Below are 25,432 nucleotides of genomic sequence, written 5' to 3'. Positions count from 1 at the left end.
AACTATGCCCAAAGGGCTACAAAAATGTGCACACCCTTTGACTCAGCAATATCGCTACTAGGACTGTATCCCCAAAACATCATAAAAATGGGAAAGGGTCCCACATGTACCAAAATATTTCTAGCAATGCTCCTTGAAGTTGCCAATAACTGGAAATCAAGGTGATGCTCCTCAATTTGGGAATGGCTGAATAAGTTGTGGTATATAAATGTCATGTAGTACGATTGTGCCATAAGAAATGATGAACAAGAAGACTTCAGAGAGGGCTGGTAGGACTTATAGGATCTGATGATGGGAGAAAGGAGGAGAACCAGGAGAACTTTGTGCACAGCAACATCCACAGTGTGTGAGAGCTTTTCTGGTAGACTTGGAACTTCATAATAACGCAAGAACTTAAAAAAAAAATAATTCCCCGTGGTTTTCTAAGACAAAATGCATTCCACACTCAGAGAAAGAACTATGAAATGCATTTACAGAATGTAGCAGATCATGTTTGTATATGTGTCTGTGTGTGCATTATATTTTGATTTGCTATATGATTTCTTCCATTTATTGTAGTTCGTCTACACAGCATGACTATAGTGAAAACGGATTCAATAGGAAAGTATATGTAGATCCTATATAGAATTGTATGACGTCTTGGGGAGGGAGGGGGGTGGTGAGGGATTGGTGGCGGTTTAAACATCTAAGTTTTTTGTAGTGATTATAGAACATGAAAAAATTAAATAATTAAATTTTAAAAAAAATGCTCTAAATCACTTTCCACTAGAGAGATGCAAACGAAAATAACTCTGAGATATCACATCACATCTCTCAGATTGGCAAACATGATAGAACAAGGGGACGATAAATGTTGGTGAGGATGTGGGAGAGTTGGAACACCAATGTAATGAAACACTATTGTGCTATAAGAAATGATGAACAGGAAGACTTCAGAGAGACCTGGAAAGACTTATGTGATCTGATGCTGAGTGAAAGGAGCAGAACCAGGAGAACATTATGCACACCAATGACCACAGTGGGAGAGAGATTTTTCTGGTACGCTTGCAACTTCGTAGCAATGCGAGGACTTAAAAAAAATTCCCAATCATCTTCTAAGGAAAAATGCCTTCCATATCAGAGAAAGAACTAGGGAATTCAATAGCAGAATATAGCAGATCATTTTTTTCTGTGTATTACGTTTTGGTTTGTTCTGTGGTTTCTCCCATTCGTTATAATTCTTCTACACAGCACGACTTTAATGAAAATGTGTTTAATAGGATTTTACGTATACATCCTATATAAAATTGTTTGCCGTCTAAGGGAGGGAAGAGGGACGTAGAGGTGAGGTAGGAGAAAGAAATCTAAGTTCTATCTTAGTGAATAGAAAGTTAATAAAATTAGTATAAAAAGAAAAAAAAAAGATGTGTCATTTCTTCTTGGATTTTGCCAAATTCTCCGTCCTTCCTCCTCTCCCTGAACGAGCTCCCTGAACACTGAATATTGAATTAACGTTGGATCCGTAATCTCTGGCTGCTCAGATCCCTGTTTTCTGTGGAAAGGCTGGAGTAACAAGGATGTAAGCATTTGTGCTAACTCAATTCTCAAAGAAAGGGCTGAACCACAGTCACATGTTTCTGTCTCTTTTTAGGAAAAATAGAAGACCACTAAAAAAAATGTTGCCTCCTAGAAGCTTGTTGGAACCAAATGCACATCTTGTCAACCAAGGGCCCACTCACTGTGGAACCTAAGCCTCAACGTTGCCTGTGATTCTGAGCATCCACTGCAAAGCTTCCCCTCGATAAAGCAAATGCAGTTCTTTCCTGAATGTGTCCTCATACTTACTTAGCTCTGTCTGAGATTAGGTGGTGGTACTTAATAGAATCAAAAAGGACCAAGTGAGTGAAAGGGTACAATTGTTGGAATGACGTTTATAGCATGCCACTTGATTGTTCTCTAAGGGCTGGAGGCTGCAAACAATGAGCATTCATAATGGGCTACGTGGTGGGTAGAAGTCACTTTAGCTGTCTGTACCTCAGGTTTCTCATTGGCAAACCACGGGAATATTCTGGCAGTCATATCTATATTTCCTGGGCTTCTTCCTCCAAGGGTCCAACTGAATGACCAGACAAATTCCTAGGCTTGGGGATGAGACGGAAATCCATAAAAGATCCATTTTTTTTCAGTGAGTATTGGTCCAACTACAGGGCTGTGCAGGGCACGGTCTTGTGCTTTGAGGAAAATAGAAAATCTAGCAAAGAACTGGCTCCAGCATTCATAGAAATATCAATTTATTAAATGCTTAAGACAATAGAATAGGTGACTATCATACAAATGCTCACACGACAGGTATTTTACAGCTAATAAGTCTAATAGAAGCATTAAAAATGCCAAATTGAGTACAGGGGGCCATGAAGGATTTGTGGCATGTGAAGCTATGTGTAAGCGTGGGATAATCAAAAAATTATCATTTATTAAGCACCTTCTGTTTATCAGGCACTGTGCTAAGCTGTGAGGTCACAAAAAGTGCAAAAGACTTAAGGAGGCAAGAGGAAGGAAAAGACTGAAGAATCATAAGGAAAAAAGACACGAGTATTAGACGGTGGATACAGGGGTAGAATGGAAACAACTCACAAGAGTAGTTTTACGAACAACTCAAGATATATTTTGTTCCAAGATTATGGCAAGGCAAAGATAATAAGGCAACAAGTATTTATTAAGTGCTGACTGTATATCAGGCACTCTAAGTACTGAGGTACAAAGGAAAGAAAAGAGTCCTTGTAAGGAGAATGAATGAATGAATGAATGAATGAATGAATGAATAACATGTATTAAGCTCTTACTAGGTACAAAGTTCTGTGCCAAGTAGTCCCTGATCTCAAGGAACTCCTATTCTGAATGGAGAGAGTAATGTATAGGTTTCAACTGTCAGTCAGATGAAACATTGCCAGCATTCTTAGGGTGCAGAAGGAAAACACAAGGTAACCAGCATCCCTTAATGTAATTCCTTCGGGCAATTCTTATGTTTCCAATTTGGAAGCATTTGGCGTATTGAAGCAAGAACTTTGGTGGCAAGAAAGTTGTTTTCGGGGTATTTTATAAATTGAATGCCTGAGGAGGTTGGGGCTCTAGCACCTGCAGGAGGAGTTATCCTTTCCCTTTGCTTTACAGATGAGGAAAATGAGGCACAGGGATGGGGAAACGATTTCCCTGAGGCACATTTCTCGTAAAATGGCCAAAGGAGCCGGATTGAATGCCTCAGTTGTCTAGCTCCAAAGACATCCCTCTAGACCTCAGTGCCCCACCCATCCCCTCCCCCACTGGTCCTTCTCTCCCTAACTGCCATGGAATTCTGCAACTCCAACAGGCTGCGTTACTTCACAAGGGACAGTTGCTGTGGAAGTTTGCTTGGTGACTCCGGTCGTGAAGAAATGGGCCAAACCTGGGGCGCAGGTGTCCAAAGGGTGACTCGCTGGTGTGGCTGCAGACCCCTAGGTAAGCAGGAGTGGGGGTGAGGGGAAACATCAGTCTGACTTGGGGTTCATCTCGTAGGGGAGGCAAGGCTGGGAGTGTGGATTCTTGGCTGCTTTTCTTTTCTTCTGATCAAAAGCCTCCCATAGAAGGCACTTGGACAACCCCTTTCTCCCAGGGACCTCTCAGTTGGATAAGAGATCCCAAAGTCTAAGACGACTCTCTGTCCCCCAAATCTCCCTGACTGGCCTGGCTCCTTGCACTGTCGTGCGGGTTACACTGCTGTGTGTGTCTGTCTCAGAGCTCCCCTGGTGGACCATGAGCTATGTTCTGGTGAAGGCAATGGTCAGGTTGGCTCTTTCATCTTTGTACCTTGAGGGCTTTGAATACCTGACGCTGCCTCAGCTTCGAACGCACTGGGGCAGCCAGCACCGCAAAGGCTTGACCTCTTTCCTCATCACCCGTCACGGTGTTTGTGGCCTTCCGTAGGGGAAGACTCTAGGTCCCATGTTGGTGCTTTCTCCTCTGGGGAGCCTGGTAGCATATTTCCTCAGCTGGTGGCTTAGTGGCTGGAACTCTGGATCTGGGCACTTACTGGCTGTGTGAGCCCGGGCTAATCACTGAACTTCTGTGTGCCTCATTTTCCGCAACTGTCAAATGGGAACAGTCATAGCACCTGATTCCCAAGGTGGTGAGGATTAAGGGAAATAGTATAGGTAAGGCACTTTGCAGAATTGAAAGCACTTTTGAAAATGATTATTCCCATCAATAGTAATGGACCTGAGATCCCAAAGCCTCTTTGCCAGGCAGGGATTTTGTTCCCAGTGGAGCTTGGAGTGGGTGTATGGGCCTGGCTCTTCCCATCTGTACTCCCCAATTTCTGCCTGGCTGCCCTGTTCCCTTCTGGAATTCAGGGCTCACTTTGCTGAGGAGACCTGAAGACCTGCAGTTGGGGCTTGTGTTGATGTGAGTCATGAGGGACAGGTCTTGGTTGCCTTGCCTGCCTTCATCCTACTTTATCCCTTTCCTCTGGTTTCCTCCTTGGGATATGGATTCTTCCTGTGGGGAATGGATCTTCTGGGGATTTGCATCCCCTCTAGCTCCCAGGGTGTTGAATTGAAGGGAACTGATCAACATGAAGAGGGGTCATGTTGACATTGGTGAGCAGTGGGGTGCTGGCCCGAGGTTGCTTTGCGGAATGGTAAGCCATCAGAGGGAGGATGTTGGGTTCCTGGGGCTTCTGCGTCCTCAGGACAGCAGTATGAAATGAGCATGCGAGCTCCTTCTGATGCCCTATGGCCTCCCTGGGCTGGGTTGCCTAAGTACCCAACCAATTCCTTACTGCATTTGGGGTGTAAAGCATCTGAGGGAGAAGAATGCCAGGTAGTTGCTGGGCCGGCACTCCACCTTCGTTCCCTGTTTGCCCCTGCCTCCCGATCCTGGCTCAGTTTAAGGGGCAGCAGCCTGTGATGTCTGACCCATGTCTGAGAGAGGTTTGACTTCTGGGCCTCTCTCTTCAAGTCAGTTCTCTCTTCCTTGCCTCACCCTGGGACCACAGATGTACACTCACTGGTCCCTGTGGCCCGCCAGCCAGGCGCCAAGGCTCCTATTAATCACTTTCTTCCTGCCCAGCGTGCTGCTAGGTGCTGACCTCCCAGCTTGCTGCCAAGACACAAAGATCAAATGGCACTTGTTGGAACTTCTAACAGCTTGAGAATATTCAGATGACAATTAGGAAGGAAGGGAATGCTTTCTCTGTGCCTGGCCCTGGGCTTAGCGTGGCAGATACAAGCAAGCCAAGCTGGTGCCAGCCTTCATGGGGCATTTAGGTTCTTACATGGTAGATAACACAAGGAAGTGGTAACCAGTGTGGGGCATGGACTGAAACATAGTACCCAGAATGAGTACACTTGACTTTGAACTGTTGATTTGATTCCTTGCAACCATTTAGCCTTTCTGAGATCACTGCTGCCTTTCCAATGTCGTCGAAACACCTACGACCTCCAGAGAGATGGAGTGCAGAGACTGGAAAGGGAGCCAGTGAGATGCATCAGCATCAGAAAATACGAAGGTATCCAGATTGCTGCCGCAGTGAAGACATTCTTGGCATCTGAAGATGCTCCCAATGGCTAGTGCATTCAGGGTGTAGGGATGGGAGTGATCTTAAAGCCTGGACCTGGTCCCCTTCCCCTGAGCAACCCTGGAGCCTGCTTCAGATGATTTTTCTCAGCAGGTGACCTGGGAATTCTCATTTTGACCTTCCCTTCTGCTCTGAAATTGCAGATGGCACCATGGGGACCACCATAGGCTCTGGGAGAGTCCTGGAGGCCCACAGAAATGAGACGGTGTGGCTGCAGCAGATGCAGGAGGAGGAGGGTTTGAGCACTTTTTCCAGGTTAGCCTGGGGCCAAGGGACCCGCATGGGTGCAGCAGCCCAGGGCAAGGGGCATTGGGCAAAATTGAGTGACCTGAGGGATTGGGGACAGAAACCATTATTTAAAATAATTTAGGAACCGTATGGGGAATCTGGACCCTGTTGCAAGGCAGAGTCACACGAACTGAGAAAGCATAAACAAACAAGGACAAGCATGTGTCCCATTACACTCTTGCTCCAACCTCTGCCATTTTGGCCTGTTTTCCTTCCTTCCCTCACCTCCTCTTTCTTTTCTTCTTTTCCTTTCTTACTCCTTCCATCCTTCTCTCCCTTCTTGCCTCCCTCTATGCCAGGCATTGTATGGAGCCCAGAGAATGAGAAACTCTCTTCTCTGTGGACTGGATCTTATGTTCTATAGGGATGTGACCAGTCTTCTGGACTTGCCCTTCCTATGCTCCATCAGTATCTGGCTTCCCCCAGGCTAAGTGGGCAAGGCAGAACAATGGAGACAGGCCTGAGTTTGGTGTCAGCATCTATCTCCAGCCCTCCTAGTCTGTGCTAGCTCCCTAGGCCTCTGTAAATAGTGGGAGCTGGGCCAGAAGGCTTCCAAGGTCCCATCCATTCAAATGATGGTCCAGTGATGATGGTAGTACTCTCAACACTGTGTTTGGTGCTGTGGGAAACATGGAGGGAAGTAGGAGATGTTGAGGGGAGAGGAGACCCAGGCAAGCAGCAAGGGCAGGGCAGGGGAGAGTTTGGTGCCGACGTGCAGGCCCTGCAGAGAGTCTAGGACCCAGATTGGAAACCAGAAGGGACCTTGGAGGTCCTGGAGTCCAAGACTCTCATTTTCACAGACGAAGAAACTGAGGTACACAGGCAAAATGACTTGCCCATGGTCCCCTAGCTAGTCAGTGTCTGAGGCTGAATTTGAACTCAGGCCTTCCTGATTCCAGGCCAGTGCTCTATCCACTGTGAGTTCCTTAAGGGCAGGGAACATATTCGGGATTTTCTTTGTTTGCCAGGCATAGGTTTGTAGACTGAGAGACAGAGCCTCCCAGATTGGCGATGCCTAGGGCCGTGGTGTCAAGACCCTATTTTCTGCTTCCTGCAGGGGGTCTGGCCCCAGGAGGCCCAAGAGCAGTCAGCACCACCAGCAGCTACTTGCGGTCAAAGAGAGCTTGGAGAAGCTGGTCCCGGGGGTGGCTGAGAACGGCTCCGTCTCTTGTGGGACCCAAAGCCAAGCAGCAGCGGTCCCCTCGCTGCCTGCCTCCCCTACGGAGTTCCCCAGAATGTCAGGGAACCTGCCATGCTCAGGTAAGCTCGTACCCGTCGTGGAGATTGGCGTCAGCGATCAGCAGAGTGCCGAGAAGTGCCTGGTGGTGAGCAAGGCTAGCACAGGTCCTCTCTTTGGGCCAGTTCTACTGCTGTGGCTTGGTTCCCTCTGTGCCCTAAATCTGCAACAAGGATCTAACAAGATATCGGGGGTGAAAGGTTCGGAGGAAGGGTGGGTCTCCATTGTCTTCTTCTCTCCGTAGAGAGCACGATGGACCAAGGTGAGGCGCCCAGGAAGCTTCCTCAGAGCATCAGGTAGGAGGAGCCGCAGGTATCTGTGAGCACAAGTGGCAGGGAGAGACCACACAGGATGGTCCCAGAGCTGGCCAAGGGATCCACGAATTCAGTGCTGCTAAAGTGCCACTGTGTGCCTCAGTGAGCAAAACATCCCGGCACTGCGGGGAGGTCTGCCCTCTGGACGCTTTGACTCAGCCTCTTTCAGAACCTCCAAGGCAAGCTAGGCTTTTGGGGAAAAGCCGCCATCCAGATGAGCTTGGGGTCCCCAAGGCATTCCAGAGATCCTTAATATGGTCCTTGCACAACTCATGCTGACACCCAGCTAAGGCGTCCAAAATAACTTCCTTCTCAGAATCAGCCTTTAAGAAGAGTCTGCTTAGTGGGGCAGGTGAAAGGAAAGGAGGAGGCCATTCCCTAAGTTCTCTGGATGATAAGACCTCAAACATATTGGTGTGACTTTGGGCAGATGACGTTTCTGGGCCTCAGTTTCCTTCTCTGTCAAATGGGTGAATTGGAAGGCCTCTCAAGCTTTCTTGATGCTCAGTTGGTGACAAAGTGGTGGTGGATCCTGAGTAAACGCTCCTTGTGGCCTTGGTGGGTGGCTCCAGGAAGAATTTTGGCCTCCAGTGGAGAGGGAGGTGTCCTCTCTCCCTCCCTCCCCATATAATCTCGTCTACCATGTATAGGTGACCTACACACACACACATACACACACACCTCCCTGTGGACATTCCCAGTAGGATGTGAGCCTCTGAGAGCAGAACTTGTTCAATCTTTACTGCTGGAGCCTCAGAACCTAGAACAAGGCTTTTTGATGGAGGAGGTGCTTAGGAAAGTTGTATTTGATTTAATCAGACACATATGATTCCGTAGCAGTGTGTGTGTGTGATTCTCATCCTGGCTGTTGGCATCTGGTGTTCCTGTAAGATTGTGCGTTCTCTGAGGGCAGTGGGGACTTGACCTTTGTCCCTCCCCAGGCCAAGATAGAGCCCTCCAGGAGGGAGTGCCTAGGCCTGTGATTGTTAAAGTGTGCCAGGTCTAGGATGTGGAGGGAGGAGGAAGGCTGAGACTCCACCTGTCAGAGTCTGGCTGCTTCTGCTGTGGCAGGGGGCTGCTGTCATCTGTCCCAGGGCACCCATGGGTGCTGATTCTGCCCCCACAGGCGGAGGTGGAGCTACAAGCAAGCTGTCAATAAGGCGGCTGAGAAATGGCACCACATGGACGATGAGGCTCTCACTCCTCCTTGCACCAAGACAGCCTTACCTGTCTGCCCCGGCCGCAAGGTAAGGCAGGTGAGGCACACTCCCCATCCTGGCTGCTGCTAGGCTGGCGCCATGCCCACGCCTTCCTCCTTATCTCCCTGGGCAGGTGGTGCAGCCCGTACGAATGTTCCTACAGACAGTGCGAAAGAAGCAGATGCTCGTGACGCTGACCTCCGCCAGCCGCCCCAGTGTCATGAAGTCGTTCATGAAAAGCAACACTGTCCACCATCTGGATGCCGAGGTCAGCACCGGGGCCAGGGGTAGCCACCAGAGGAACTTCTCTGCTTGGCCTGTGCCTGGGACTTCCACGGGACAGCTGGGAGTGCAGTTTTGGGTTGGTGACCTTCTCAGAGAACTGGGGTCCAAATAGTCCAAGCAGTGCCTGTACGTGAGCCAGAGGTTTGGTTTGAGTGTAGAGAGGATGCAGGTTTAATCCTGGCACTCTAGGTCCTGACTAAGAGCTGAGGCTCAATTGAACGTTCCATGTGGGTTGTATACAGAATCGTCTTAGGAGATGAGTTTTCTTCAGTGGTGTGTCAGCCCCATAGTGTGCATGAGCATCAAGGGAAACTCAGATTACTCTGCTTAGCTTGCCCGAGGTTTTAGAGGAAATGGCTGGGTCAGAGGTTGGGCAGGCAGGCAGCCCCCCTGCCCTGGAGCAGCCTGGAGGACTGGCTTCAAGGGCAGGGCTGCCCAAGGCCTCTGGCTGTGTGCCTGGCAGGGGTGTGTGAGGCAGCGAGAAGACTTAATGCCAGGTTTTCCTCCTTTTCTCCTTTCACAGGGCACTTTTGTCCTGAGTAATCCACCCACCTATCATCTTAGGAGTATAGCCACCCATCCCCACCCTCCCTACTGGACCACTACTTCCTGAAGTGCTAGAATCCCTTGTTTTACACGTGAACTTTGTGAGTGTGTGAGCAGAGTAACTCCCAGGGGAAGGGAGCCCCAGGAGGTCGAGTCGCTGGTTCAGGGTCACCCAGCAAGTCCTTGCAGGGCTTGTCCCGGGTTGCTGGCCCAGCACAGATGGCCCAACACGGGCATTCCCTTTGCATTGTCGGCAGCCACGACCCAACGCCTGACCCTCCTGGATCCTGAGGCCTCAGTCCTGGGCTCTTGCCAGCAAAGAAACAAATGGCCCCCTGGTCTACCTTGCCCCTGATTTTCCAGCGTACCCTGGCTCGATGGTAGGCGATGGTGCTCCCCACTTTAGAATGCTAGTATTGACCTTTTCAGCTCCTGTTAGTGATTAAAACTATGTTTTCAAAGTCTCATTCCTAATTCCCAGAGTCTCTGAGAGATCCTTCTTAAGGAGCTTGTACATGTCCTTTGAGTTTGGTCTAAGGAGCACACCACTGTTGGGGCTGGTTCCTGCTCCCAGGGGCATTCCACAAACTTTCTGGTCAGTTGATTTTAAAGTTGTGGAAATGACTTGCCTTTTGGAATTGAAGTGGGGGTAGAGCCATGAGACAGACCTTGAGTGATGAAGGAGAAGGGAACCTGAGTCTTTGGCAGAGAAAGGCCAATCACCATCATCAGCCTGTGGGAATCAGGAAAGGAGCCTGGCGGAGCAGGGCAGCTGCGTCTGTAACTTTGTGCTGAGGACTGCACAGTCTCGCCTACTTCACTGTGCTCAGCTAGGGGTACTGCCCCCAGGATCCCCACATCCTAAGGGCAGGAGTTTTCTGCAAGGGGTCTGGGGGTTATTTGGGAGAGTTCTCCCACTTACCTAAATCTGGGTTCCTGGGGTGAGATTCTTCCTGGCCTTCTTGGCTACTTCTTAAGAGTTCAGGGCCATGCCCAAGGTCCAGGCCAAGCAGCTGATTCTGTCTTGGAATATTCGCATGCTTCCTCCAAGGGGAGCAGCCTTTTCCATTTATGTTCTAGAGACCAGAAAGAGCCCAGCAGGTGATTAGTACTCAAGGAGACTATATTTTCCTCCTTCTGGGAATGAGGAGTTCCTTACCTTGAAGCCTTGGGGAATGGGGTAGCATTTCTGGCCAGAGTTGTGGTGTCCTGGCTCTCCTCTGAGGAGAGCTTTGTCCCTCAATGACCTACTGAACTTGGGAGTCATGGCATTCCAGGGAAGGCAGTTCATCCCAAAGTCTCTGTTTAGGGAGGGATCAGAGTGTTGTTACCTTCAAGAGATTGTGGACTCCCAGGCAGGTCACGGGATCTGCAGTGCTCTGGGCCCTTGCTTTAGCTGGTGAAGAAATGTCGATAGAGAGTGGTGGAGGGAGGTACCAAGCTGGGAATTCTCACGAGACTTGGCTGCTCCCCAAAGCACCCAAGTTTGTCAGTTAAACGTTCTTCAGGAGCTGCTGCTTAAAGCATTTCTGGGCCGAATCTTTTCAGAAAGGACTTTGGTTTCATCCATTTGAAGGACTTTTGTCTATTCGATTTGATGAACATTGTCTGACACCTGAATTTTTGAACCAAGCAAACGCAGTTGTATCAGTCATCCTGAAAATGCTGTCTCCCACTATTCTCTCCATTGTCATGCTTCCCACTCTCCCACTTCTTAGTCCACGCTGAGCCAGCTGCACGAATCGGGAGATTTTGCCTCTGGTTGACAGCAGAAAGGGCAGTGCGAGGAGGGAGCTGGAACTCAGTGGGGATTGATCCCTTGGGTAGCGTCTGTGTGGTGAGCTTCGGAAGTTATGTCAACCCTCGTTCTGTGAGAGGGAGGTGTACCGTCCACAGCATCCTGATGGGGTCATCTGTCTAGCCTTTACTGGAACACCTCAGAGCAGCAGGGAGCTCACTAGTTCACAAGGCATGGCCTGTGTCTATGGTTGCCAGCATGATGCTTGAGTGCAGTGGACCTCAAATCCCTGTACATTGGGTCGAGTTAGAAGGCTCCATTCTGCTGTCCCGTTGGTTTCCTGCAGATTTTGACCCCTTCTGGGTGTGCATTCTGAGGCTGGGCAGAGTAGAGCTAGTCACTGTCCTCCTCCGTTCTCCTTTTTCTTCAGTCCCCATGTGATGGATTTCTGAAGCCTGACTCAGTCTTTCCCCTGGAGGGGTATCTAGATCTGGCAGGCCAAGAAGACCCTCGAGGTTCTCTCCCAGCACACTGGGTCCAAGGCTTCTTTCCGGACAGGTGGCCAAGGGGTGTGCGAGGTGTTCTTGTGGGGGCTGCACTCTCCTCGAGCTGGTGGGCTCAGGTATCCTGGGGTCCGATGGTATCGATCATTTGGCTGCACCTCACAGCTTTTGATGGGTGTGAAGCCCAGCTCACCGTGTCTTGTACGTGAGGCCTTGGATCAGCCCCTTGCCTCTTTGGATCAGTGAGGCCCTGATGTTGACTATCAAAAGGAGCCAGAAAAGCCTCCGAGCCTTGGTTTCTATACTGCCTCCATGGAACGGAAGGACAATGAGCCCATTTGACAGATGATGAATTTTGGATCTCAGAGAGGGGAAGCAGTGGTGTACAGCCACCTGGCCAGTTAGTGGCTGACCAAGCCCTGGGAGTCTACCCTGGCAGGACACCAGCCACCCCCCATGCCCTCAGCTTCCCTTCCTTTGACTCACTGATGTCAAGAACGGTTGTTAGAGCATGGGCAGAGAAGAGCCAGCTGCCTTCAGAGCCTGGTTCAGGTCCTGTCTGTGACACAGCCCTTCTCATGCTCTCTGCATATCGAATGGGGGGAAGGTGGGCCTTCCAGGGAAAGGGGGTGGGGAGAAGAGAGTCTGGGCATTCTGACCTCTTCTGGCCCCTGGCAGTCTCCCCATCTGCCTCACAGCTGCGATGCCCTTCTTGTCCTCAGGAGAAGGAACTGCAGCAGCTGGAAAACCTGAAAAAGAAGGAGGAGGCTGAGCTCCTAAGAAAGCAGAAGGTGGAGGAGGACCAGCACCAGCGCCTGGAGGAGATGAAGATGTGAGTGAGCACCTTCTGGAGGCATGGGCGGGCGGTATGGTGGGGAGGACTGAGGGGGCTCGCCAAGCCCAAGAATGGGTCCATTGCTCCTTGTTCCCCCAGGAAACGGGAAGAGCACCTGTGGAAGGCCCTGAAGGCCCGCAAGCAGGCAGAACAGCTGGAGGTAGAGAAGAAGAAACGCACTGAGCAGAAGTTGGAGGTCAGAGGCAGCCCCAGAGTCTGGGCCCCTGGCAAGATGCTGGGTGGGACAGGGCAGGGTCTTGACCCCTGACCTCCTGGCTCGGGGTCTCTCAGGCAAAGCAGAAGCCGCTGGCTAAGAAGGCCAGCAAGAAAACTGCCAGGAAGCTGGAGGAGGCTGAGATGATGCTGAAGCAGGAGGAAGAAGCCTGGAGGCAGAAGAGACTCCAGCAGGTGAGTGCAGATGGGCCACCATGGAGGGAGGAGTGGAGCTGGCCAGCCTCTGGTCCTTCGGCCCCACTTACTTGGGGGCAGCCAACTGTGTGCCCCTGTGTGCTGAGCCTCGAGGCAAGAGGACCTTAGTTCAGATCCAGCTGTGCCACCTTGGTTAGCTCCTTTAACTGTTGCCTGCCTCAGTTTCCTCTTCTGCAAATTTATATTTGCCTAGTAGAAGTGTTGGTAAGGACCTGAGGAGATAAGCCAAGCCAAACACAACTGAAATGTGATCTTCATCATTCTTGTTGTCAGGGCCCAGCCCCACAAGAGAGAGGAACCTAAGAGAGAAAGACTGGGGACAGTTGTTCACCGTCCATTCTGGGATACCTGATGCCCCTCACTGCCTGGTGTGTTATTGGGGCGAGGAGGAGGACTGTGCCAGGTGCAGAATATTCATTCTGTAGTCAGTCAGAAGCATGGGCCCAATCTGGAGGCAGCATGGATGGTTCTTGTACAACCATTGATTTTAGAGCTGAGGGGGTCTTAAAGACTGTTGAGAGCAGCGGGGATACTGAGGGCGAGCTAGAGCAGCCTGATCCGTGCCCACACCAGTCCTCCTCCTGCTCAGTGAGTTGTCTGTGCTCGGAGGCCCATGTGACCCGTCCCTCCCCACCTCCCTGACGGGATCCCTCTCCTTTCCACCTGCAGCAGGAGGAGGAGCGGGAGCAGAAGCGGCAGAGGAAGGTGGCAGAAGCCCTAAGAAACGCGGTGCAGCGGAGGCAGCGGGAGACGCAGCTGGCGCTGGAGAGGGAGATGCAGAGGAAGAGGGAGGAGGAGAGGCTGCAGGCTGAGTGGTGAGGGCCTGTCTGCCCCCTGAGCAGCTGTGCCTCCCCTGCCTCTCTGCTCATGTCTGTGTGTGTGTGCGCGTCTGTGGATGTTTCTGTGTGTGCGTGTGGGTGCAGAAGTGTGGCCGTGTGTGCGTGTGTGTGACTGTGTGCATGAGTGTGGGTTCCTGTGTGTGATTATGTGGGTGCATGTGTGTGTACATGTGTTTGACTGTGTGTGCTTCTGTGCGACTCTATGTGTGACTGTATGTGTGCATGAATCTGTGCCTGTCTGTGCATGAATGTTTGCGTGTTTATGACTGGTCGTCTGAGATTTTGTGTGTGTGCGTGTCACTGTGTGCCTGTGTGAATGTGTTTGGTTGTGTCTTCATATTTGTGTAACTGTGTGTTCTTGTGTGTGTGGCTGTTTCTGGGTGTGAGATTGTGTGTGCGTGTGAATGAGGAGACTGTGTGTGATTGAAATGTGTGTGAAATTGTGTGAGTCTGTGAGAGATTGTGTGTGTGCGACTATGTGCGGCTGAGTGTGAGAGATTGTATTCGTGTGCGTGTGTGTGTGTGTGTGTGAGAGAGAGAGAGAGAGAGAGAAAGAGAGAGAGAGAGACAGAGAGAGAGAGAGGATGTGAATGTGAGTGAGCTCCCTGCAGATACCCGACATCTGTGAGAAGGCCTCTTGGGCAGGGAGGTGCGTGGGGTTACTCCAGGCCACATGCTGGCTCCATTATTTACTTTCAACGGGTCATTGAGAATGTCCCTTGCCCTCTCCAAGACTCAGTTTCTTTTCCTAAAAGGTGTGGGTGCTAGATGGGCCCTGTCGGGAGACTCACAGGGTCGTGCTGAACTCTCCTCGTAGTTCCTGACCACCTTGGGAGCCTGAGATCATGTTGGCATCACTGGCAGGCAGGGCCATGGAGAGGATGGATTTTCACATTGGGGAGCTTGGGATCATGGAGCATGATTCCCCAGACACATCCTGCTTTTCTTCTTTGTCCTTTGCCCTTCTGGGACTAGCTGTTCTCCTTCCTTTGGATGGGCCATGTCTCTTTAGTTCTTAGAACATGAGCAAGCTCTTTATCCCTCGCACTCAACCCAGAGCAGATGCTAAGTCAAGGTCTTTTTCCTTCCTTGGGGTGACTGTCCCGCTGTGTGGGACAATCCTCTTCACTTCTGTCCAATATCACAACAATTTTGAGAGGTGTGTATTTGCAGGGATCATCCCCATTTTGCAGATGAGGAAACTGAGACTTTGACGATTTGAGACACAAGTTGAATTTGTTGGAAGCAGATTTGAGCACGAGCAACGGTTTGTTTTTAATTCTGTATTTTGAAAATAGGTTTTATTAATGTCTTTGACAGGCATTGTCTGCTCTCCCATAGTATTCCGTCCTGTGACAAGGGAGGTGGGCTGCCCTGACCTCAGGTGGGCAGCACTGTGCCCTCCACCTCCCTACCGCAAATGGGCTGAGGTGCAGGAACAAGAGGGGCTGGGGCGGCTGTTCAGTCCATCTCCCCTTCCATATGATTCTTGGCTCACACTCTTCTGTCCTCATGCCTGCTCTTCTCCTTGGACTTTTCTCGGTACCAGAGCTTCATTTCTTGCTGCATACTAATATTCTGTTACACCCATAGACCAGTTTGATCAGCCCCTCCCCAGTTGGTGTGTTCCTTCTTTGGTAGAGATGCTTCCTCCACGCTGGTGGGGTTCCAGCTCTGCCCAGGTAGCTGTGGCTTCTCAGTGTGGCTGAGAGCCCTTCTATATGCTCAGGTAGCATAGCAGGGCCTGGGAATTTAAAGAATGACAAGCAACCCAGCTTACCAGAGAAATCGGCAGACCTTTTCTATGTTTTCATCTCTTTGCTGTCCTAGTTGCAGCCTTTGACGCTTTCAGGACAGTGCACTTACTTGGACACTCCAGCCCCATGCAATATCAGCTTGTTTTCCGGGGTGGTCTGAGGCAGCCCTGCTCGTATTTCACCTCTGTCCTGGTCCTTCGTGGAATTTTACGGATCACTCTGTATTTTTGGCTGCTGCCTTTCCACTTCCTGCGGGCATCAAGTGTTGACCTTTACAGTGAGACTTCTGTAGGACAATGATGGTCTGGCACTGAATCTTCTGTGTCCTTTGCACTTTTTCTGAGTTACTAGTCTACTTAAGTGAGAATTGCCCCAACTGTGTGCCATCTCTTCTCGTTCCAACTTTTGTGACTGGGCGCTAGTCTTGGCCTTCCCTGTAACAGTGGCGCTGCTGGCAGAGGCATCCCCAGGCCCGTCACACACCTCAGTAGGCAACCACTTGTTTCTTGCCTTTCCCGCTTTCTCTTGACTCCCGTGTTGGAATTTCAAAGTTTTTCCTCAGCTCTGAGCTTTTCATCAGGGTGTTGGAAAGTGCTCTATTCTGCTCAAGACCCCTTTTGTTCCTCTGCAGCATAATTATACTCAGTTTTTGAGCGAATCTCTTGACCGATCCTTTGACTCACTAAGGAGGCCCTGTAGCATTCTGGGATCTGATGGCAGCTACAAATCCTTTTAACGTTTTGGACCATGACAGGTGGACTTTTCATTTGAAACGTATGGCTCTGTCTCCACGGATGCGGCAGTTTCTGCATCAGGTTCCCTGCTGTGATGACATTACTGGTCCAGATATGAAATCACATCCTGATATTTACATGTATAGTTTTGCGTCTCCTATATTCATCATTCCATTAGTTTTCTAAGCTCTTGACTCAGAGGCCTATGGTGGGTGTCTGTTTTAGTGGGAGGCAGTACTGATTCCCAGCTCCTGCATCAGTGTTTGGGAATGTTCTTGGATTAAAGTGGAACAGAAAAGAGAGTTCAATTCCTTGAGCATTTCTTGAGTGCCTACTATGTACAAGAGACTGTCTCAGTTCTCTGGGGGTACAAAGACAGAAACAAAGCAGGCCCTGCCATCTGGGACCTTAGGCTTTCCTGACTTTCCTCCTGATACTCTTTCCCCTGTCCCATTGTCATGAGTAGGTGAAGAGTAGTTAAGACCTGGGCAAAGTGGCAGGAGGGGCCGCAGGGAGGGATTTGAGTCAGGACCAACCCTCTGGCCCCCTTCCTGCTGGTGACTGCTGAGGAAGGACTCTTGGTTTTCAGGGAGCGAGCTCTGCAGCTCCACAAGGAGAGATTACTGAAGGAACTGGAAGAGGAGCAGAAGAGGGTGAGGCACTGGGCAGGACCTGGGTTGGGCCTTGGTCTTAGCTACAGCCCCAGCCCTTACCTCCTCCTCCAATGGTCCCTTCAGAGGCTGCTGCCCCTGGGCTCTTTGGGTTTTCCTGGAACAGGGCAGGGATGAGGGGCAGCACCTTGGGCAGTTGTCTGGGCTGACGCAATGTTGTTGTGGCCCCAGGAGCAAGATCAGCGCCAAGAGCAGGAGCCAAAGAAGCTGCAGAAGGAGCAGGAGAAGAAGGCCAAGGAGGCCAAGGTGGTGGCAGCCGCTGCTGGAGCCCCTGACAGATGGTTGGAGGAGACCACGCACGTGCAGGTGAGGCCCCTTCTGCATCTCACTGCCCAGAAACGTAGAAAGGCAGGCTCCTAGGGGGCTGTTAGGCCACTAGCCAGGTCCACGCTCGGTCTTCTTCCAGTGCTCAGGATAAGAGGTCCCTTGGCCTCCGCTTCAAGATCTCTCAAGACCAGGGAGCCCATCAATTGATCAGCCAGCCCATTGCATTTTGGGAGAGTTCTGAATGTCAGGATGTGCCCAGGGGACCTCCCCACTTTGGCCCTGGTTCTATCCTCTGTTGTCTCAGCCAGGTGCCCACCACACGTGGACGTGAGGAGACAAATTAAGTCTCCTCTTGTCCTGGCTCAGCAGTCCCACGTCCTTTGGCATTGGATTGCCCTTTTCTGCAGACTGTCTGGTTTTCAATATTGTACGATGGGGTGTAGCCTGGGCCTCAGAGGGAGCAGAGGCTAGAGGCACCAGGGCCACCTCTTTGTTTTTGGAAGCCCTGCCCACCTGCCTCTCCCTGTCTTTCTGGGATGCTGTGTCACTGCTGACCTACCCTGAACTTCCTGTCCCTTGAACGTCCTGGGGCCTTTTCACATGACCTTATGACTCTCCACACTTCGCCCTTGCAAATTTGGATTGTCTGAAACCATATTTTGACATTGACATGAATGCCTATTTAATTCCATCTTCTCAACACTGAACTAGGGCTCAGTGGGCTGGCACCGCCAGCATTGTGCAACGTAGCCCAAGGCTGTATCTGAGAGCAGTGGGGGCTAAGGACCAAACAGGACACCACGTTGGGGTTCAGCCTATAGCATGCACCATTTCCTGTGTGAACTCTTCACTTTCTAGCACCCAGAGTTCTCTTTTGCAACGTGGGGCAGTGGGATGACCTCAATGACCCCACAAGGTCCCACTTAGTTCAAACTCTGAACCTCCTCCACATTCTGTGACCTCTACAGAGGAGAAGGGAAAGAAAGCCTAGGGAGAACTCTCCAAGGGGAGCCCAGTGTGGGGACCCCTTGGCCGCCTGTCAGCCCAAAGCTTAACCAAGCTCTGCAGGCTTGCCTCAGCTCTGTCTGCCAGCAGTTTCCTGATGTTTGGCTTTTTTCGGTCAGCAGAGGGTCAAGTCCAAGAGGTCCTGGCCCTCAGGAGTGTTATCTAGGGTTTAGCTACACACATCAAGATGTGGCCATCTCCACCGCCCTTCCCCATTGCTCTCAGTGATCAGGTCCTTGGTCTATAAGGAGTTGAAGATGCCCCACAAACCCTGTGGGGTCAGTGCACACCTTCCCAGAAAAGAAGTCTTTGGACCCTGCCAGACACAAGATTTCCTCCACATAAACAGGGATTTCTTTCTGTGTTCACATCCTTTCCTCTGAGACTCCCAGCTGGAAGCTGCGTGTGACTTATCCACATTTGACACATCGAGAAACGGATCCACATAGAGGTGGAGACATAATGAGAGTGTTCTTCCTGGCCTGTGGCCACTCAGGACCTCAGTCTCTTCATCAGTCAGATGGGGTGTGGGTGGGTTTGCACTGAATCATCTCCCAGCTTCTTTCAGCTCTGGCACCCCAAGGGGCCAGGAAGAGATAAAGAGGTCTCCTTTCTTCTTCAGTCTCCAGTTGGCAACTCTTCTGAAATGACCCCCCAGAGCCCCAAGGGGAGCCTCAAGATCATCCCAGACAGTGATGGAATGGACCTGTGTAGTGATGACTCCACAGATGATGAGTTCCAGCCCGGCAGGCCCATTCCTGCTTGGGCCACTGGTAAGTGAAGACCGTCTCCCTGAATGACAAATGACACCCCTCATGAGATTGGAGTGAGGTGTACTAAGGGGAGCAATGTTTAAAAGGCTAGAAATGTAGGCTGATAGCAAGTTGTAAAGCTTGGCCTTTCAATGTCAGTGGAAACTTCCATTTGATCTAGAGGCTAAGCAGGGAAGGGATGTGGTCCGTCCTGCTGGGCTTTGGAAAAATTCCCGTGTAGCCTTGTGGAGGATGGGTGGGGGAGATCCACAGGGAGGGCAGTGTGCAGGTGAAGTCGCGGAGGGCTGTGTGAACTGCTGTGGTGGGCGAGGCAGCATCAATAACTGGGTCAGATCCAGTTCAGATAGTGTAAGGTCTGGTTGGCCCTCGATGGGCCATGTGCGTGGAAAAAGAGTGAGGAGTCTGGGGTAATGCTGAGATTTTGAGCCAGGTGGGCAGTGCTCTCCACGAAAAGCTGGAGGTGTCCGTTAGGGGAGAGAATTCTGCATGTCAGATATAGAGAACTGGAGGTGCCTTTGAGACATTCTTTTTGAAAGAGCCAGCTGGCAGTGGATGATCTGGGGCTGACACTCAGGAGAGAGCAGAAGGCTATATGGATGCATAGCTCTGGAAGTGATCCACTTCACGAGAGGAAACAGTAGAGAGAGAAAGCAGAATGGGGCCCAAGAAGGATCCTTGATCCAGAGGGCTGATGAGAAGTCAATTAGGAAAGAGGAGAAGCAGGCAAGGGGCAGGTGGCCCGGGATCCATCAGCTGCAGAGATAAGATTGCTCCCTTTGGCACTGAAGAGGTTATTGGGGACAGTTGTATGTGAAGGGGGTGCTGAACATCTGACATGTGAAAGGAATTCAGTGGAGGGAGGGAAGGCCAGGAGGAGACATGCTGCAGGGTGGGCTCTTAGGAGGTTCCTTCAGGAAGAAGAGAGGAAGGGATGGGATTGAGGTATCTGGAGAGAAAGGGAATTTCCTGAGAGCCTGGGGCCTGAGGTCAGGGGAGGCAGGTTCTCAGCTGCAAGGGCTGGCGTTACAAGGGGTGAGGAGAAGGGAATATCTGGAACAACCTTGATGAGGAGAGTCATTAGGACTTGGGTGGCATCTGTTTGTGAGACCCCTGCTCTGATGTGATCCCTGACTCTCCTGCCCCAGGGTTCAAGCTCAGGCATGCCACCATCTATCAGTACTACGTCCCTCCTGACATTGACCAGATCTTTGGCACCATCCTCAGTCCGGACCTCGAGGACATATTCCAAAAGAGTAAACCACGTTATCACACTCGCACCAGCTCTGCCCTCTGGGATTCCCCACCACTTGCCAGAGTCCCGGAGTTTGAGGGAACTGTCGTATGACCTGCAGACGCCTTGAGATGGGAGCAGGGAGGCCCCTCTTGGCCATCCTGTGCAGTCACAGCCGGACCTCACTGAGACTCTCAAAAGCTGTGGGTGAGCTCGAGGGACAATGGTGCTCACTGCGCCCACATGGTCAAGACAGCAGTCCCTCACCTGTACATAAGTGCTAGCTTGCTAGGTAGCTAGTTCGAAGCTGATGTCAGACTCCAGTGTTACAAGGTTAGGTTAAGAAAAGGTTAGATGATAAGGTTAGGTTAATAAATAAAAATTTTCTGGCATATGATGTGGCGTTGTTCCTTTTAGGAAGGTCTTGGTACTTGATCAAGAAACTCTGCAGCATGACCTGGGCTGTGAGGAGTGGCAATGGTCGGTTTCAGGTGGCCGAGTTCAGCAGGGACCTGGGCTTGGCACTGGGGTGAAACAGCTGACCCTCAGCAGCAGTCAAGGAGCAAGAGAAGGTTCTGAGATGCCTTTGTGCCCTGACAGCCTGGCTTCCAAGGATCTGTCCAGCTCTGCCTTTTCCTGGCCCTCCTGTCCCAGTCATTGTCTCCTTCCTGGCTGGAACCTTTTACATCCTGGGTTCTCTGGTTGCTCCAGTGCTGATATTTGACCTCCTCTGCTGCCCTGCTCCTCAGCCTGGACATTTCATGTCCCATGCTGTCTGGTCTCCCCAGCCCGGACATTCCTGTACTGTGTTCTCTGGTGCCACCCTGCCGGTTGGGGCTGGATGTGTTGAAGAGACCTAGAATCGGGGCAGGTGTGCAGTCAGGGTGCAGTGGGAAATGTTCAGAAATTCTTTTCTCTTTAAGAGTGTGGCCCAAATGGGAGCCCATCTGGGGGTTGCAGCATCTTAACTCTGAAATGCACGCCTGCTCAGGGAGGATGATTAAGGCCCATACCACTAATAGTTATAACAATGACATGTCTCTCTAAGGCTGATAGAGCACCTTGCAAAGGTCATTTCATTCTATCCCTCACAACCCTGGTAACTCGGTGCTGTGATCCTCACTTTTCAGCTGGGGAAATCAAGGCAGGCAGCAGCTCCTTGACTCGCCCTGCACTCCATGCACCTGGTACATGATTGGAAACTGGGGTCTTCCTGACTTCGAGCCCAGGCTCTCTTCATCTTGCTGCAGACATTCACTAGTAGAGTGACCCTGCGCAAGTCGCTTCGCCCAGCTTGCCTCTGTTTCCTCACCTGGAAAATAAGCTGGAGGAGGCTGTGGCAAATCTGCTCCCATATACGTGCAAGGAGAACCGCCAATGGGATTACAGAATTGGACAAGACTGAACGTACTTTAGGCTGATGATGAAGTGCTTTGTGGCTTACAGCAGGCTTCACCTGCATCCTTGACAATAACCACACCTACTTAAGAATGAGAAAAATGAGGCCCAGACTCCCCTCCCTGCTTCAAGGAGCAGACTCGGTGCTGGTGCTTGGACCCAGCCTCTGACCTCACTGCTGGGTTTTCAGCACAATACCATGCTTACATCGCCTCTCATGTGGTCCCCAAACTCCCGTGGATGTGGCAGGGAAGGGAAGAGGCCAGACATACACCTGCAATTTTTGTCTCCCCTTTGATTTCTCCTGAGGGGGTTATTTTTTTTTTTTCAAAATCAGAATCAATCTGAATGAAACTATTTATTTCCAAGTAGTGTTTAAAAGGTCTTGGGTGTTTCCCCAGTTAATCACCCTCCATTCCTCCCCAGAGCATACCTGCTCCCACCACATCAGTGTTTCAGAGGTAACCTGGACCAGAGCTGGTGGGGAACCCGAAGCTGAATTTCAATGTCTCCATGGGGATGAAACTGGCTGTGTGACCCTGTCAAGTCACTTAAGCTGAGCCTCAACTCTTGCATCTCTAAAATGGGCATCAGAATGTGTCATAAAGTGGTTGTGAGAATCCAATGAGCTCATGGTGGTAAAGTGTCAGACATATTGCTGCTTGGTCGTTGAACAATTCATTTCACTTCTTGGCCTCTGTTTCCCCATATGTAAAAGGAGGGGGCTCCATCAGACGACCTTTGAAGCCTCTTCTATCTCTGCAACTGTGATCCCATATAAATTCTTTTAAAAGTAGTTATTAATGACTTACAATTTTCTTTTTCTGGAAATAGTAGTTTACCTTTTTCAACTGCATGTAAATATTCCTTTGTTGATAATAAGGTTTTGAATTCCACATTTGTTTATCAGTCACTTTATTCTCCCCTCCCCCCTCCACAAGAGGCCAAGCACTTTCCTATAAGTTATGCAGACTCCACGATGAAAACATGTCTGCATTAGTCATGTTATGAAAGAAGAAACATAAGAAAAGGGCAAAGTCATACTCCCAAAAAATAGCATGCTTTGATCTCCATTCTGACCCGCTAGTTCTTGCTCTGCACATGGGCACCATTTTCCATCTTGAGTCTCTTGCAACTGTCTTAGATCCTTGCCTTGCTGAGAAGAGCTATGTTTATCATAGTTGTTCATTGTACGCTGCAGCTGCTCTGTGTACAGAGTTCTGGTTCTGCGGACTTCACTCAGCCTCAGTTTCTGTAAGTTCAGCTTTTTCTGAAGTCTGCCTGCTCATCATTTCTTAGAAGATATATTTTTATAGCACAACTTATTCAGCCATTGCCCAAGAGATGGGCATCCCCTCAGTCTCCAGTTCTTGGCCACCACAAAAAGTGCTGCTCTACATATTCTTGTCCATGTGGGTCCTTTACTATTTTTTATGATTTCTATGATACAAACCTAGTAGTGGTATTGCTGGATCAAGAGGTATACACAGTTTCGTAGCCTTTGAACACAGTTCTAAATTGTTCTCCACCATGGTGGGATTGGTTCAAAATTCCACCAATAACGCATTACTGTTCTAATTTTCCCACACCTCTAACATCATTTTCCTTTTCTGTCATGTTACCCATGACAATCTGATGGGTGTGAGATGGTACTTCAGACTTGTTTGCATTTGTATTTGTCTAATCAATAGTGATTTAGAGCACTTTGACATATGACTATAGTTAGCTTTTAATGATTCAATCTGAAAATTACCTGTTGAATTGCTTTGACCATTTATTAATTGGGGAATAACTTCTATTCTTAGAAATTGGACTCACTTCTCTGCATATTTGAGAAATGAGGCCTTTAACAGAAACACTGGCTTTGAAAATTGTGTCCAGTCTTTCTGCTTTCCTTCTTCTACCCTTGGTTGCATTGGTTTTGTCTGAGCAAAAACCTTTTAATTTCATATACCCACAATGATTCATTTTGCATTTTATCATTCTCTCTTTCTCTTGATTGGTCACAAAGTCTTCCCTTCTTTGTAGATCTGACAGGTGAACTATTCCACGCTCTCTTCATTTTCTTATGGCATCAACCTTTATGTCTAAATCATGTACCCATTTTGAACTTCTCTTTGTATGCAGTGTAAGGTATTGGTGTATGCCTAGTTTCTGCCATATTTTTCTCCCTTTTTCCCAGCAGGTTTTAGGAAATCATGAGTTCTTATCCCAGAAGCTGGACTCTTTGGACCACTGAATTCTTTCTTCAAGGCCCAAGTCATGCCTCACTATATCTGGTAACGCTTCCCTGACTCCCCAGCTAAAAAAGTGGAACACTTTTTTTGGATTATGGAAACCTCCTCTGTTCCCATCCCATCCTTGCGCACGGTTCCCCACTCCTCTTGTTCAGTCATGCCCAACTCTCTGGGAATCCATTTGGGCTTTCCTAGGCAGGTACTGGAGAAGGGAAATCGAGAGCTATTGCTCACCCAAAGGCCTAACACTGGGTGTTGGCTGGTGAGAAGACCTGCTTCATTGTTCGAGACGCTGGACCCCTGAAGTGGTCAACTAAGTGAGGACTAGACAAGTGCTGAAATGAAGCCTGGACTCAGTCTACATCTAACAGTTGGGTCTTACAGGGGTGAAAGTGTAGTCCAGAAGTACATGATGCAAATATTTGTTTTGTCAAGCTATACAGATTATGTAATGTAAAAGCCAGAGTGGTGATAAAATGTGGAATGTGGAATATAAGGGCTGGGAAGGATCTTTTTAAAGAAATAATTCTTAAAATTGATTTTTCTTCTATATTTATAATCTTCCCTTCCATTCATCCCCCCAGTCCCAAACAAAGGAAAAGAAAAATTCTCTCCTCATAAACATGCACAGTGCAGCAAAACAAATCCTCAGTCTTGATCCTGCCCAAAAATATACATCCTTCTTGGCACTGGGAGTTCATCAGCCTCCCATCAAAGTGAGATGGCGGTTTCCTTTTGAGTTTTCTGGACTCACAATTTTCCCCTGCTTGCTTGGACATCTGGACGTTGGTTTTCCCTACAATGTGTTCCCTATACAAACTGTTCTGGTTCTGCTCACTTTGCTCTCTGTGTGTTTATTGAGGTCTTTCCAGGATGCTCTGAAACTGGCCATTTAGTCATTTCTTGGGACACAATATTCCATCACACTCATACAGCACAATTTGTCCAGCCGCGCCCCAGTAGGAGAGTAGCCCCTTAGATTCCATCTTCAAGCTACCATGAAAAGAGATGCTCTAAGTATCTTGGGATATAGCAATCTTTTTCCTCTTTCTTTAGTCTCCTGACCTTGGGGTACGTCTTGAATATTGGTCCAGCTATTGGGAAGAATTTTAAAAACCAAAAGGTCAAACCTGGGATGGAGTAACCTTGTAATAGGGAAGATAGGATGTTAGAGCAGGACCTTAGCAGAAATGGTTTAAAGAATGTCAAGTTAGTGGACTAGTCAACAAGCTTGATTAAGCAGCTACTTAGTGCCAGACACTGTGCTGGGGATAGGAGGAGAGGCAAAAGACATTCCCTGCCCTCAAGGAGCTCCCCGTCTGGTGGGGACCATGACCAATGTCAACCCTCCACAACCATGTCAAGGTAATCACTAATATCCACACACCTTGTTGGGCTCACCACTTACTGTAACCTGGGTGACCTTGGGCAGGATACGACACACCAAAGTGGTTCAGAACATCGAATGTCAGAGCTGGGAAGGACTGTGAAGAAACTGAGACCCACAGAGATTTGGGCCAAAATTCCCCAGCTAAGACCTTGATTTCTGGCCTCGC

The 25,432-nt window shown here is 49.6% G+C and overlaps 2 protein-coding genes across 4 annotated transcripts in view; one reads left to right on the top strand and one right to left on the bottom strand.

The window, feature by feature from the left end:
- The window catches only part of LOC140522101 (inner centromere protein-like), a 576,743-nt gene that overhangs the window by 508,788 nt on the left and 42,523 nt on the right, over positions 1–25,432 (bottom strand). The gene's annotated exons all lie outside the window — the stretch shown is intronic.
- On the top strand, positions 3,309–23,912 carry LOC140522116 (inner centromere protein-like). 3 transcript variants are annotated; one of them, XM_072637188.1, is made up of 15 exons: positions 3,309–3,474; positions 5,402–5,521; positions 5,734–5,845; positions 6,936–7,138; positions 7,360–7,411; positions 8,556–8,676; positions 8,762–8,896; positions 12,423–12,532; positions 12,635–12,731; positions 12,827–12,943; positions 13,634–13,779; positions 16,884–16,947; positions 17,137–17,271; positions 18,860–19,010; positions 23,825–23,912. In XM_072637188.1, the coding sequence occupies exons 1-15, from the start codon at positions 3,324–3,326 to the stop codon at positions 23,839–23,841; spliced, it is 1,731 nt and encodes a 576-aa protein (XP_072493289.1). In that variant the 5' UTR covers positions 3,309–3,323; the 3' UTR covers positions 23,842–23,912. The 3 variants fall into 3 exon arrangements, with proteins under 3 accessions (XP_072493289.1, XP_072493288.1, XP_072493287.1); XM_072637187.1 differs by lacking the exon at positions 23,825–23,912 and adding an exon at positions 20,659–20,905; XM_072637186.1 differs by lacking the exon at positions 23,825–23,912 and adding an exon at positions 20,156–20,633.

This window comes from Notamacropus eugenii, chromosome 2 (assembly GCF_028372415.1).
Source record: "Notamacropus eugenii isolate mMacEug1 chromosome 2, mMacEug1.pri_v2, whole genome shotgun sequence".
Lineage (NCBI taxonomy): Eukaryota > Metazoa > Chordata > Mammalia > Diprotodontia > Macropodidae > Notamacropus > Notamacropus eugenii.
Note: the sequence above shows the minus strand (reverse complement) of the source record. Positions and strands in the feature narration are given on the sequence as shown.

Excerpts from the sequence above, each read along its gene's own strand:
- LOC140522116 (XM_072637186.1), top strand. The coding sequence starts at position 3,324 with ATGGAATTCTGCAACTCCAACAGGCTGCGTTACTTCACAAGGGACAGT. Across the intron at positions 12,533-12,634 it reads CGCCTGGAGGAGATGAAGAT|GAAACGGGAAGAGCACCTGT; the intron begins GTGAGTGAGCAC and ends TTGTTCCCCCAG. Across the intron at positions 13,780-16,883 it reads GAGAGGCTGCAGGCTGAGTG|GGAGCGAGCTCTGCAGCTCC; the intron begins GTGAGGGCCTGT and ends CTTGGTTTTCAG.